Source organism: Canis aureus, chromosome 12, assembly GCF_053574225.1.
Source record: "Canis aureus isolate CA01 chromosome 12, VMU_Caureus_v.1.0, whole genome shotgun sequence".
In the NCBI taxonomy this organism is placed as follows: Eukaryota; Metazoa; Chordata; class Mammalia; order Carnivora; family Canidae; genus Canis; species Canis aureus.
This window is the reverse complement of record NC_135622.1, coordinates 27,886,594-27,900,034: the sequence shown is the minus strand read 5'-3', so window position 1 is coordinate 27,900,034 and position 13,441 is coordinate 27,886,594. Positions and strand designations below refer to the sequence as shown.

Below are 13,441 nucleotides of genomic sequence, written 5' to 3'. Positions count from 1 at the left end.
GAGAGACACAGAGAGAAACAGAGAGGCAGAGACACAGGCAGAGGGAGAAGCAGGCTCCATGCAGGGACGTGGGACTCGATCCCGGGTCCCCAGGATCATGCCCTGGGATGAAAGCAGATGCTAAACCACTGAGCCACCCAGGGATCCCTATTTATTATTATTTTTAAAAGATTTTATTTATTTATTCATGAGAGACACACAGAGAGAGGCAGAGATACAGGCAGAGGGAGTAGACTCCCTTTGGGGAGCCTGATGTGGGACTCAATCCCAGGACCCTGGGATCATGACCTGAGCCAAAGGCAGATGCTCAACCACTGAGCCACCTAGGTGTCCCTGAGAGCAAGTATTTAGAAAGGAGAATTTGGCAGAGATTTATAGATTATATATGTCCAGGGGAAGATATGGGAGTGCTAGAGTTACCACTCTTTACTTTTGATTTGGTAATATTCTTGAGAATTACTATGTAAACTTTGTGAACATATAAAGAAAGTCTATAATCAGAACTATTTGACATTAAGGGCAGAGATGTTCGCTCTAGAATGGTAAATGTACAGCAGTGTTGCTGGGGGTGGGATGGGGCAGGGTTGGAAGTGGGAGGCAAGGAGATGGATGGTTACATGGTTACCATGGTTAAAGCTGGGTTACTCCTTGAGTCCTAACGTTTACATCCACCTCTGATCATTCCATTATTGCTTAGTGAAGAGGCAGGGATGATGGTATCAAAGTTTCCAAACATGTGCTATTCATTAGTTGTTCTTTTTATTTAAATTGAGATATAATTTGCATCCCATAGAATTCATCATTAAAATGTCTAAGTCAGTGAGTTTTAGTATATTCACAAGGTTGTATAACCATCACCACTCTCTAGATTCAGAATATTTTCATCACCCCAGAAAGAAATCCCATACCTGATAGAAGCCACTCATTTCCTTCTCCCCACAAACAGTGGCAACCACTAATCTACTTTCTGCCTCTACAGATTTGGCTGTTCTAGACATTTCATATGAATGGAATCATATAATATGGGCCTTTTGTGTCTGGCTTCTTTCATGTAGCAGAATGTTCTTGAGGCTCATTCATATTGCAGCATGTGTCAATCTTCACCACAATTTTTCAATAATAAACTTTATTTTTTTAGAGCAGTTTTAGGTTCAAAGCAAATTTGAGTGACAAGTACAAATTCTTGTAAACTCCTTGTCTGCATACATGCATTTCATTACTTTTTATGGCTGAATAAATATTCCATTTCATGGATATACCATATTTTGGTTATCTACACATTGACTGATGGGCATTTGAATTGTTTCCACTTTTTGGCTATTATGAATTATGTTGCTATGAACATTTGTTATAAGCTTTTATGGGAGCAGATTTTTTTCAGTTCTCTTGGATATATACCTAGGAGTGGAATTGCTGGATCATATGGTAATTCTGCTTAACTTCGAGGAACTGCTAGACTGTTTTCCAAAGTGGCTGTAGCATTTTACATTCCCACCAACATTGTATAAGACTCTAATTTCTCCACATCTTCCCCAATCCTTGTTATCTGTCTTTTTTTGATTATAACCATCCTAGTGGGTATGAAGTGGTATTTCATTGTGGTTTTTATTTGCATTTCCTTGATGGGTAATGATATGGAGCATCTTTTCATGCCCTTATTGGCCACCTGTATATCTTTGGAGAAATGTTTATTCAGATCTTTTGTCCATTTTTAAATTATTATTATTATTATTATTATATTACTATTTTTCTTTGTCTATTTTAAAGTTGGGTTATTTGTCTTTTAATTGTTGAGCTACAAGGGTTCTTTATATATCCTGGGTAGTATAGGTTCTTATCATATATAAGACTTGCAGGTATTTTTCTCTTTTGTTCAGTTTTTATTCCTTTGAGATCAGCCTGACCTTGCTAATTTATTTAAGTGGTAGAAACGGTCCTGTCCTTCAGTTTTAAGTACTAAATGCTTACAAGAAACACTATGCTTACAAAAGTCATCTGGCTAACAAAATAGCCTGCAATCAATATGCAAATACAGACCATTAAGGCTGGAATTTTATTTTATTATCATCATTATTATTTTTTTTTAAGATTTTACTTTTAAGTAATCTCTATACTCAACATGGGGCTCAAACCTACAAATCAAGATCAAGAGTTGCATGCTCTACTGACTGAGCCAGCTGAGTGCTCCTTGGGTTGGAATTGAGCCCCTCCATTTAAGAAGGAAAGGTCAGGCATAGGCAGGGCTGGAGCTAGAACTTCAGTCTCCAGCTCCTCATTTCTGATAACTCACCTCAGAATTGATGGATCAAAATGATTAAAAAAAAAAAATCCAAGAATGTACAAGAAAGAACAATTGATTCAAACTGAATTGGGTCACTTTATTTTGGACATATGAAGCCAGAGGAGAGAGAAAATGCACAAAGGATATGACTAGAATTTAAATCAAGACAGGTTTTCTGGATGTATACTAGGCACTGTACCAGACTCTAAGGGCATGCAAAGATGAGAGGAGAGGACACCTGCCGCTGAGGAGCACTAATAGAAATGGTAGAAGGATGACATTGCCAAGGGATGTGGGAAAGGATTAACTGTATGTGAGGCACATTCTACAACAAATCAATTTTAAGCATTGGAAGTTGAAAATCTGGAAATTGATTCTACTAAAATGTTTACCCAATGGAGATATTTATGCACCTCCAGAGGATCATACAGTCCAGTGTGTAGACATTTCTAAATGTATTTCAATATGCACTAACTCAATCCCTTTGAACAGCTCTATGAGATACCACCTCTTATTTCCATTTTACAGATAAAGTTAAATAACTTGCCCAAAGTCATTTAACTAGAAAATGAAGGAGTTAGGATTTGGACCTAGGTATTTTTTAACAATTATGCTTTACAGTTTCTCAATAAACTTAAGAGCATGGCCCCAAGGAATCCTTTCAAATCTTGGTTCAATATGTTAAACTGCCAGATAGGAACAGAAGATGAAAAACATTATGTGTTCCTTTAAGTAGTAATACTGCGGTAAGAGTATGCCAGAAAAGCTTTGTTCAAGTCCTGGCTCTAACCCTTAATGGCTGTGTAATTTTGGCAAAGTACTCAATCTCCTTTAGCCTCAGTCTTCTCATCTGTAAAATGGGAATAACAATAATGATATTTATCTTCTAGGAAGGGTGTCATAACATTCTGGTTTTCAAAAGATAGTTTTTATTTATGGCTATTGGCCCAACAAGTTTCCCCCTTTAATCTCAAAAGTATCTGGGCATTAAATCGTAAGGCCACTCTTCTTACAGGGTTGTTTTGAATATTGAGATACTGTGTGTAAAGTGTCTTGTCCAGTATCTGGATGATAAGTACTCAAATGTTAGCTATTACAATTAGGTATGAAAATGTTTTATAAGTTTTTTATAAATTCTGTCATATAAATGATGACTATTATTTGCCTAGTCCTTTTAGTTTCTCCTATTCCATAATTGCCTTTCCCCCTTAATTTTTATCTTCACAATTGGGTAAAAAAGATAGGTAGGCATCACCTCACATAAGAGATGATTTACTGAAAATCAGTATTGTCAGCTTCTAGAGAAGCCTCTGGGAACTCTGAATGTGGACAGTTTTTTTTTCCCAGGAGATTTTTCCTCTAAGACTTGCATGCTACACTAATTCAATCTGCATAAAGTAGAAGTTTAACCTAGTGATTCTCAACTGTTCACATCATGATGTACTAATTTTGCCTTATATTCATTTTCTATCCTTCACAGTGTCAATTATGTTATATGTAGCCTTTCAGAAGACTAGTTTTTCCCATTTAAACCTTGAAAATGTGAGGATCCTTTACCACTCTATCCATAATCTAGCTGAATTGAACTGTTGAGGAAGCTATCTTGTTAAGCAGCTTGGAAGATCTAATATAGGTGTTCCCTTTTAATGGCTACCGAGCCATTTAACTTCATGGCAGTACCAAAGTGGTTAAGACCATAGGCTCTCACTCTATCATGTAAGAACTATGTGACCTTGGGAAGTTACTTAATGTTTCTGTGAGTTAGGTCCCTCATCTGTAATATGGGGCTACTAAGTACTTACCTTATAAAGTTATAAGGACTCAATGAGTTTATGTTAAGTCAGAAAAGTGCTACACATAGCATGTACTCAATTAGTGTTAGTTATTAAGAGGACCAATGTACACCTGAGGATTTTTTTGGTTAATAAAGCTGAACTATAACATGCTATACTTTTCAAAAAGTGATTCTATCTCTTACTAAACCAAATGTTTTTTATTTATGAGAAATATCTTTGCATAACATAGTCTTTAGGTTGCAAACATCTTTATTATTTTTATCATTAATCATCCAAAATGATGATTATTAGTTTTAAAGATTTTATTTATTTAGAGAGAGAATGCATGCGGTGAGTGGGGGAGGGGCAGAGGGAGAGGAAGAGGCACAATCTCAAGCAGATGCTGCTGAGCACAGAGCCTGATGTGGAGCTGGATCCCAGGACCCTGAGATCATGACCTAAGCCGAAATCATGAGTCGGTCGCTCAACTGACTGAGTCACCCAGGTGTCCCCAAAATGATGATGATTATTTTTTAAAGATTTATTTTATTTACTTATTTTAGAGAGAGAGAGAGAGAGAGAGAGAGAGAAGGGGGAGGGCTGGACTCAGGTACATCTTAAGCAGACTCTACGCTAGGGGAGAGCCCGATGTGGGGCTTGATCTTACAACTTTGAGATTATGACCTGAACCAAAATCAAGAGTCAGGCACCCAGGCACCCACAAAATAATACTTTTTTTAAAAGACTTATTTCTACTTACAGATTTAGAAGGTGGAGGATTCAGACGATTACTCTTGGCTTTTAGATAAGGCCTATAAAAGATAAAATAAGATTAATTCTTAGTACAGAATGATCAGTAAGGTTTGGGAAGTATAGTGATTAAAATTTATTATAATTAGAATTATAAATAACTGGAATTTCTGTATATAGTAAAATAATTCAAAATTATATGCAATAAAGTCTTCTTATTATCCCTTTCTTATGCCTGCTATTCTACTCCTCAGTGACCACACCACTCTCCCATTTTTTTGTGATTCTTTCAGAGATGTCCTATGCATAAATACAGTACTCTAACAAGGTTAATGAAATATATGTGTTTTCTTCATATTTGCATAGTGTTGTTCATTCAAACATCATTCCTTGAACATGGCAATGTGCCAGGCTCCTCTAGAGATACAATGTCAAGTAAGGTAACAGCTCCTTTGAAAAATTTCCTTGTTTTAAGTATCTTTCACCGTGAATATTCATTATTTACCCCTGAATATTAAAAAAATAAAAACCAGAGGCATATATAAAATCTAGCCAGTGAGACAGAAAATGCAAAAAAGGTTAGGAAAGTAGAGGAGTATTTAGAAGGATTCAATATGCATGAATCAAAAATAATTGCCAGCCTAATAGGGACTTTGATCATGACTTGCTGTTAGTTTCCTGTATCTTGAATATAAACCCTGGAGGGGAAGGTACCTCTCTGTCTTTTTAAGTACCATATCTCCAGAACCAAGAGTGATTGATATAGTAGAGGTATTAAATAAGGATTTGTTGGACAAATGAATTAGATTTATTTAATCAAGGAACTAGAGTTGAGTGAAGTCCCAGAGTAAAAGGAAACTAAAATACAAGGCCAAAACTAACTTTGTAAAAATTCACTTCCAAATAAAAATTTAGCAACATCTGGGGAGAAAAATACATCAAGACTAAAACAAGAGGGACTAATAACACCACTACAATGGCAAGCTGTTGACAAAAGATAAAAGTGAATTAGTCATAATCTGTCCACCTTAAGAGTAAATGCTAAGAGAATGACCAAAGAGCACTGTCAGGCTGGAGGATGATGGTGTGCAGCTAGGGAAGACTGACTAGAACTGGCTCTCCTGCCTTACTAAGGACAAACAGAACCAGCATCATTCAACTCCTGAACTCTTTCTAGCCTTCACAAGAATCACTTTCCCAGGAAAGAAAAAGCAGGGTCAGGGAAAGTTTCCAGTAGGCAATGCTGTGGACCTTCTCCCCCTTCCTACAGAAACTGTCACAATAATAGTGCTTGGGCTGCCCAGGGGTTTTTGTCATGTCTGGACTAATATACCCTTTTTTGAGGGATCATAGGATGTCAACGCAGGCTGAGTACACTGCAAACAATAGGGCTATGTTTTGAAAGGCTTTAAATTGCTAGTTGCAGCGAGGGTAACCAAACTTGCGTAACTGTGTGAAACAAACTCACTTGGTGGTTTGGCACTTCAGTTTTCCTTTGGCTGCTAGGTACTCCTGGAGCTTTCTCTGTCGCTCTTCTGCAAGATAGGCAAGCAAACAAACAACAGGACTTTAGATGGAGATTTTTAACCAGTTCATCTATATTCTAAAAGATGGCACTTATTGGTAATGATTTTGGCATTGGACCATATTATAAGTCCCTAGATCCACAAATTTGCCTCTAAGTTAATGTCTATATCAACAGTATCATTTGTGTGCCATGTCCTATACTAAGTTCTTCATATTTACATTATTTTTCTTTAATCCTCATCACAAGGTTTTTTACAGTCTGAAATCTAAAGAGGGTAAATGAGATGCCTAGCTGATATGTAGCAAAGCTGGGATCTGAAACCATGTTTGTCCAACCCCAGAACCCTTACTTACAGCCACCATTCTCAGCTACAACATATGCACTGCATGAAGAAATCTGTTACTGGCTCACCTGAGTTGGTGAACCAGTCTTGGTCTTTTTTAAATATATATTTTTTGATTTTGAACTTGTTTTTAAGTAGGCTCCATGCCCAGTATGGATCCCAACATGAGGTTTGAACTCACGACTCTGAGATCAAGATCTGAGCTGAAATCAAGAGTCCAGTGCCTAACTGATGGAGCCACCCAGGTGCCCTGGCCTGGTCTTAGTAGTTATATATTTTTTTTGACAGGGATGATGGTTTTTGCCACAAACCCTTACAGGGTTTCCTTTGGGCCTACAGACAAAATAGGCCAGGTTAGGTGGTTCATGGCAAACATCTATTACATGGTAACTTTCTAAGCAAGGCATTTGTGAGGGGATGAAAATGCAGTATTTCTGTCTTCAGAAAGTTTCAATTTACTAGGGGAGATAAAATAAACACAAGAATAATTACAATATAAGGCAAAACCTGGGTACCATAAGAAAGGGTCAAAGAAAATTACAGGAGTTCGGAGGCAGGAACTGAGAGAGAAGAATAGGTGGTTGGAAAAGTCTAAAATGAAGAATAGGTGGTTGGAAAAGTCTAAAGTCAATAATGGACACACACACACAAAAAGATAATAGAGGTGCAAAACTATTCTTAATTTCACCTAAACTGAGGTGCTGTGTGTTTTAATATCTGGCTCTGATGCATTCCTAGGAGACAGCTTTGAGGATTATGCATTTTATCCTTTGCCAGGCAGTATAGAGATCAGGTGCTAAGACACCCAGCTGGAATCCCAACGCTGTGGTTTCTAGCAAGTTAGCAAACCTCGCTGCTGCTGAACCTATAAAATGGAGACAGAAATTTCCATCTTGGGGTGCCTCAGTTGGTTAAATGTCTGCCTTCGGCTCAGGTCATGATCTCAGAGTCCTGGGATCAGCCAGGTGTTGGGCTCCCTGCTCAGGAGGGAGCCTGCTTCTCCCTGTCCCTCTGCCTGCTGCTCCCCCTGCTTGTGCTCTCCCTGTCTATCTCCATGTCTCCGTCAAATAAATAAAATCTTAAAAAAAAAAAAAAAAAAAGAAAAGAAAGAAAGAAACGCCCGTCTCTAAGTGCTATTATGTAAAAGGCCTAGAACAATGCCCAGGTCCTAGCAGACAGTCAACAGGTATTATGAGTTACTGAAACTATCAAAACACTGAGTGCATTTGGGAGGTGGTTGGCATCTGAATTGTATTTTGAAAGGCAAGCTAAAGGCTCCCTGTACATTTAGCTGGTCAGGGAACCCAGGACCCTCAGTTCTTGGTGCAGATTTAACCATCAACTTCCAGTGCCCCCAGTTAGGGTCAGACCCCGCCTCTAAGCAGCTGTCAAAGTTCAGGCCGCAGCACAAATGACCACACCCAGGCTCTGCCTGTAGCCAAATCTGGGTGGCAAGAGCGCATGGCTTTCTTCTGGATGTGCGACCGGAGCAAGGGAGGGTATCAGGTTTTCCACCTAAACGAGGTGACAACGACATCTCTTTGCAGAGCGGCTGCAGGAATTACGGGGAGGATGCCTGTGAGGCATCTGGCCCCGCATCTACTCTCCTCTACCAGGGCCGGCGTCTGGGCTCGCGTCAGCGTCCCCTGGACTGGAAAACGCCCAGGGGGAGACTGAGGCAGGCACGCGAGCGGACGGCCACCTCCCGCAGAAAGAACTGACTGGGTGGCCTCCCTTCTTCCCCGCCCTTGCTGGAGCGCCTGCAAGACGCAGGGACTCCTGGTCATACTCACGGGCGGCTGCGGATGGCCCCGGTGGCACCATGACGGCTCCGCGACAGTTTTTTTTTTCAAAGCCCGCGCCTGCAGCTACGGCTGGGGCATAACGCGTCTGCTCGCTCTGATTGGCTCCTGTGGGTTTGAAACCCGCCAGTAGGAAGCAGGGGAGGGCGGGACAAGAGGGAATGGGCGTCTTGCGATTGGCTCTGTCTTCGGAGCTCTCGCCGGGGCCCTTTGATTGGAAGACTGTGCATCTCCCCGGCTTTAAAGGCGGCTGCGGGGCGGCAGCCGGTGTCCGCCCCGAATCCGGCTGGTGCCTTCTCGGGCGCGGTGGGCGGCGGGTTGTGGAGTCGTTCCTGGAACCTGCTCGGCCGCATAGGCAGGGCCGCCTCACACCTCAGCCCCCAAGGTTCACAGGAGCTCTGAAAACACAAGGTAAACCCCAAATCTGATGAATTCGGGGCGCCTCCCCAGTATATTAGCTTTACATGTGAAGGTTCTCATGAATCTAAAAGCTCTAAGTTCTTAGTACTGCAGGGGGGCTGCTCTTATTGTTTCTAACTGGTTAAAATATACGTGACAGAAGTTACCATTTTAACCAGTTTTAAGCGTACAGTCCAGTGGCACGAAGTACATTTAGAATGTCAGAAAGGAAGAAATAAAATTGTCTCTCTTTTCAGATGATATGATAATATATATAGAAAACTCTAAAGACTCAACCAAAAAAACTATTAGAAACAGTAGATGAATTCAGTAAATTTGCAGCATAAAAAAAAATCAATATATAGGAATGCCTGGGTGGCTCAGGGATTTAGCACCGCCTTCAGCCCAGGGCGTGATCCTGGAGACCCCGGGGATCGAGTCCCACGTCGGGCTTCCTGCATGGAGCCTGCTTCTCCCTCTGCCTGTGTCTCTGCCTCTCCCTCTCTCTCATGAATAAATAAATAAGATCTTTTAAATAAATCTTTATCTATATATCTATATCTATCTATATGTATATCAGTTGCATTTCTATACACTAAAAATGAACTATCATTAAGATAAATTAAGAAAACAATTCCATTTACAATAGGATCAGAGTGTATAACCTCAGACCTGTTAGTGTGGTTGTCATCAAAAAGACAAGAGAAAACAAATACTGGCAAGGATATGGAGGAAAGGGAATCCTTGTACAGTGTTAATGGGAATGTAAATTGCTGCGGCCTCTATAGAAAACATTATGGAGGTTCCTCAAAAAACTAAAAATAAAAAAAAAATAAAAAAAAAAACTAAAAATAAAACTACCAAATGATCCAGGACTTTCACCTCTAGACATATATCCAAAGGAAATGAAAACAAGATATCAAAGAGATAATCTGCATTTCTACATTTATTGTAGCATTATTTACTATAGCCAGGATATGGAAACAATCTAAGTGTCCATCAAAAGATAATGTTGTAAGTATTTTAAATAAAAACAGGATCACACTGTAAAAATGTTTATGACCTATTCTTTATGGTCTCCAAAATACTATAAACAAAAACATGCACACCAAATTACAGATGTCACAAAGCTAAAATGGAAGAGCCAATATATATAAAATAGAAATTGGGAGTCTGGGGACGCCTGCGTGGCTCAGTGGTTGAGCATCTGTCTTCAGCTCAGGGCGTAATCCTGGAGTCCTGGGATCGAGTCCCACATTGGGCTTCCTGCATGGAGCCTGCTTCTCCCTTTGCCTATGTCTCTGCCTCTCTCTCTCTCTATGTCTTTCATGAATGAATAAATAAAATCTTACTATTTAAAAAAAAAAAAGAAACTGGAGTCTGGAATGATCTAGAAAGAACTGGGGCCAAATTAACAAGAATAGATTTACAGAAATACATTTAAAATTTTGAAATTAGATTCAGAACCCATAGGTGTTAATTGCCTACAAACACTGAATCACTTGCTTTCGAAGAGCTAATGTTACTTCTTAGCGAAACCTAGATGGCATCTAAAATAGGAAGGACAAGATGCCACGTCTAGTCTGTGCTCGTCTGACTATATCTTGAGTACTATACTCAGTTCTTGGCAAAAATTTTATGAAAGGTATTGATAAACCAACACTGGTCAAGATTCAGGAGGGCAATTGTGACAAAGGTATATAGTCATAAAACCCAATCAAGGAATAAGTATAGATATACAAGCATATTTTACATCTACCACAATAATTATTGCTATCCCACCTATTTCCATCACTCAAGAAAGTTCAAATTTAAGTGTTTTTAAGTGTCATAAGGATTACAGTGGGAGGTGGGTTGGGGAAATATTTTTTGGCTTTTTGTTTTTGTAGCTTAGACTTAAAAAGGTGGAATTTTGGCTTTCTCTCATCAATTTGGAAACTGATATATAAGACTGTAATAAAAGAAACAGACTCCAACAAGTTCAGTGCTGAGACTGTTGGATTTCATTGTGGTGACCTTCTTACCGATTAGACAGTGGGAGAATTTGGACTAGAAAATATATAGAATAACATTTTTAGGCTATTTCTAGAACAATTTAATATTTCACTATTAAAAACTGAGCCGGCTATTATACTTTTAAGGTTTTCTTGAATTGGTATTGCTTGCTCAGTGCTCTGTACTTCTCAATTTCTTAAAGTATCAAGATACTAGTTTTACTGTAGCCAGACTTGGGTATGGAGACTGAGGGAAAGTTATGGCAGCTAGAAGGAGCCAGGTGAAACAAACAGATCAGACTTTTTCCTTTTTTTGTTTGTTTGTTTCTCCCCGTGGTGCCCTATGTAAGTTAGGCTGAGTTTGGTTGTAAGTAATAGGAAACCAGATGACAATGGCTTAAAACCACAATAATGTTTCTTGTTTTTGTTTTGTTTTGTTTTGTTTTGTTTTGTTTTGTTTTGTTTTATGTCTGGCAGTGAGTAGGCAGTTAGTGCAACAGTGTCATCATAGATTCTGGCTTTTTCTCCTGCCATCTGTCTTCTTCAGTATGTCTTTGTGAAGGTTGCAAGTTGGCTACCATAGTTCCAAACTTCACATCCTCATAGAACCTGTCTCATGCAGGAAGGATGGAAGAAAAGGACTTTCTTCTATCTTTTATCAGAGTAGAAAATCTTTCCCGGAAGTTCTCTCCAGAAGATTGACATTTCGATTAGATGGGATTTCCTCAACCATGACTCAGTAATGTGAGGATAGAATGGACATGATTGGCTTAGATCAACTTAATTTGTTCTTTAGGTCAACACATTTTCTTCTGAATGAAATCAAGATTCTGTTGGTAAGGAAGATGGAGGGTTTGGCAGTTAAATGTACAACCAACATTGTTCACCATATGCTTCTCTTCTTTTCTTTCTCTGATGTCACTTTAGGATTTTACCTGCTATAAACTTGCTGATGTCTTCCAAATCTACTATCTAGTTCTAACTTTTCTCCTGAGTTCCAGACACATTATCATCTGTCCATTGTACATCTTCATTTGGGTGTCTTGCCAGTAGCTTGAATTATGGCTAAAATGGTACTCCTTATACTTCACCCTGGAACTGAGAACTCCATATTTCTACCAAAAATACTGAGTAAGGAACCACTGTTCACTCATTCTCTAGTACCAGGAAATTGAGAGTCACTTTGGACTACACCTTCCTCATTATTTCCCATATCTAATTTCAAGATTCCCTGACTCTCACTTTTCCTAATTCAACATATCTTGTATCCATGCTTTTCAAATGGATCCATTAGTTTTTAATGTAGTTCTATATGTGTTTGTATGGCTAAATTGAGAGTCACTTTGGACTACACCTTCCTCATTATTTCCCATATCTAATTTCAAGATTCCCTGACTCTCACTTTTTCTAATTCAACATATCTTGTATCCATGCTTTTCAAATGGATCCATTAGTTTTTAATGTGGTTCTATATGAGTTTGTATGGCTATATGAACACAAGTGTTGCATATGTGTAATGGAAGCTTTACACGAACCTGGAAATATTATCGTTCTTTTTTAAAGAAAGATTTATTTATTTTTATTTGAGAGAGAGAGAAAGAAGGAGGTGAGGGGAGGGGCAGAGGGAGAGAATCTCCCTCCTTTTTTTTTTAAATTAAATAATAAATTTATTTTTTATTGGGGTTCAATTTGCCAACATACAGAATAACACCCAGTGCTCATCCTGTCAAGTGCCCCCCTCAGTGCCCGCCACCCAGTCACTCCCACCCCCCGCCCTCCTCCCCTTCCACCACCCCTAGTTCGTTTCCCAGAGTTAGGAGTCTTCCATGTTCTGTTTCCCTTTCTGATATTTCCTACCCATTTCTTCTCCTGAGAATCTCCCTCCTGAGCAGGGAGCCTGCTGTGGTACCAGAACTCACCACCCTGAGATCATGACCTGAGCCTAAATCAAGAGTCAGATGCTCAACCAACTGAGCCACCTAGGATCCTCTCATTCTTTTTTTTTAGAGATATTTATTTATTTATTTATTTATTTATTTATTTATTTATAAGGGACACATAGAGAGAGGCAGAGATATAGGCAGAGGGAGAAGCAGGCTCCTTGAAGGTAGCCTTGTGTGGGATTGAATCCCAGAACCCTGGATCACAACCTGAGCCACGGGTAGATGCTTAATCACTGAGCCATCCAGGTGCCCCCCTCCTTTTAAAAAACTATTTATTTATTTATTTATTTGAGAGAGAGTGAGAGAGAGAGAGATCACAAGCAGGGGGAAAGGGAGAAGGAGAGGCAGATTCCCTGCTGAGTAGGGAGCCCAACACAGGACTTGATCCTAGGACTCTGGGATCATGACCCAAGCCAAAGGCAGATGCTTAACTGACTGAGCCACCCAGGTGCCCTCCCCTTATTCTTAATATCATTTATGCATATTGGCAAGCTAATAAAGGATAGAGAAAAACCATACAACCTTGTTTTGGTTTTCTAAAGTAACACTAATTACAGTTATTTATGTGAGGTTTTATAATTTGTTCCTAATTACCACACATTAATGATTAAGACAATACATGTGTG

General features: G+C 39.3%; 1 protein-coding gene across 4 annotated transcripts in view; it reads right to left on the bottom strand.

The window, feature by feature from the left end:
- CKAP2L (cytoskeleton associated protein 2 like) overlaps window positions 1-8,619 on the bottom strand; it is a 31,763-nt gene extending 23,144 nt beyond the window's left edge. For 2 of the 4 annotated variants that reach the window (XM_077843262.1, XM_077843264.1), the window contains exons 1-3: window positions 8,471-8,619; window positions 6,275-6,341; window positions 4,817-4,868 (exon numbers count right to left, since the gene is read on the bottom strand). In XM_077843262.1, coding sequence (XP_077699388.1) covers window positions 4,817-4,868; window positions 6,275-6,341; window positions 8,471-8,501 — 150 coding nt within the window. In that variant the 5' untranslated portion in view covers window positions 8,502-8,619. The remainder of the gene's footprint in view (window positions 1-4,816; window positions 4,869-6,274; window positions 6,342-8,470) is intronic. The other 2 variants (XM_077843265.1, XM_077843263.1) reach the window with 1 other exon arrangement.
- Between the last annotated feature and the right edge of the window lie 4,822 nt (window positions 8,620-13,441).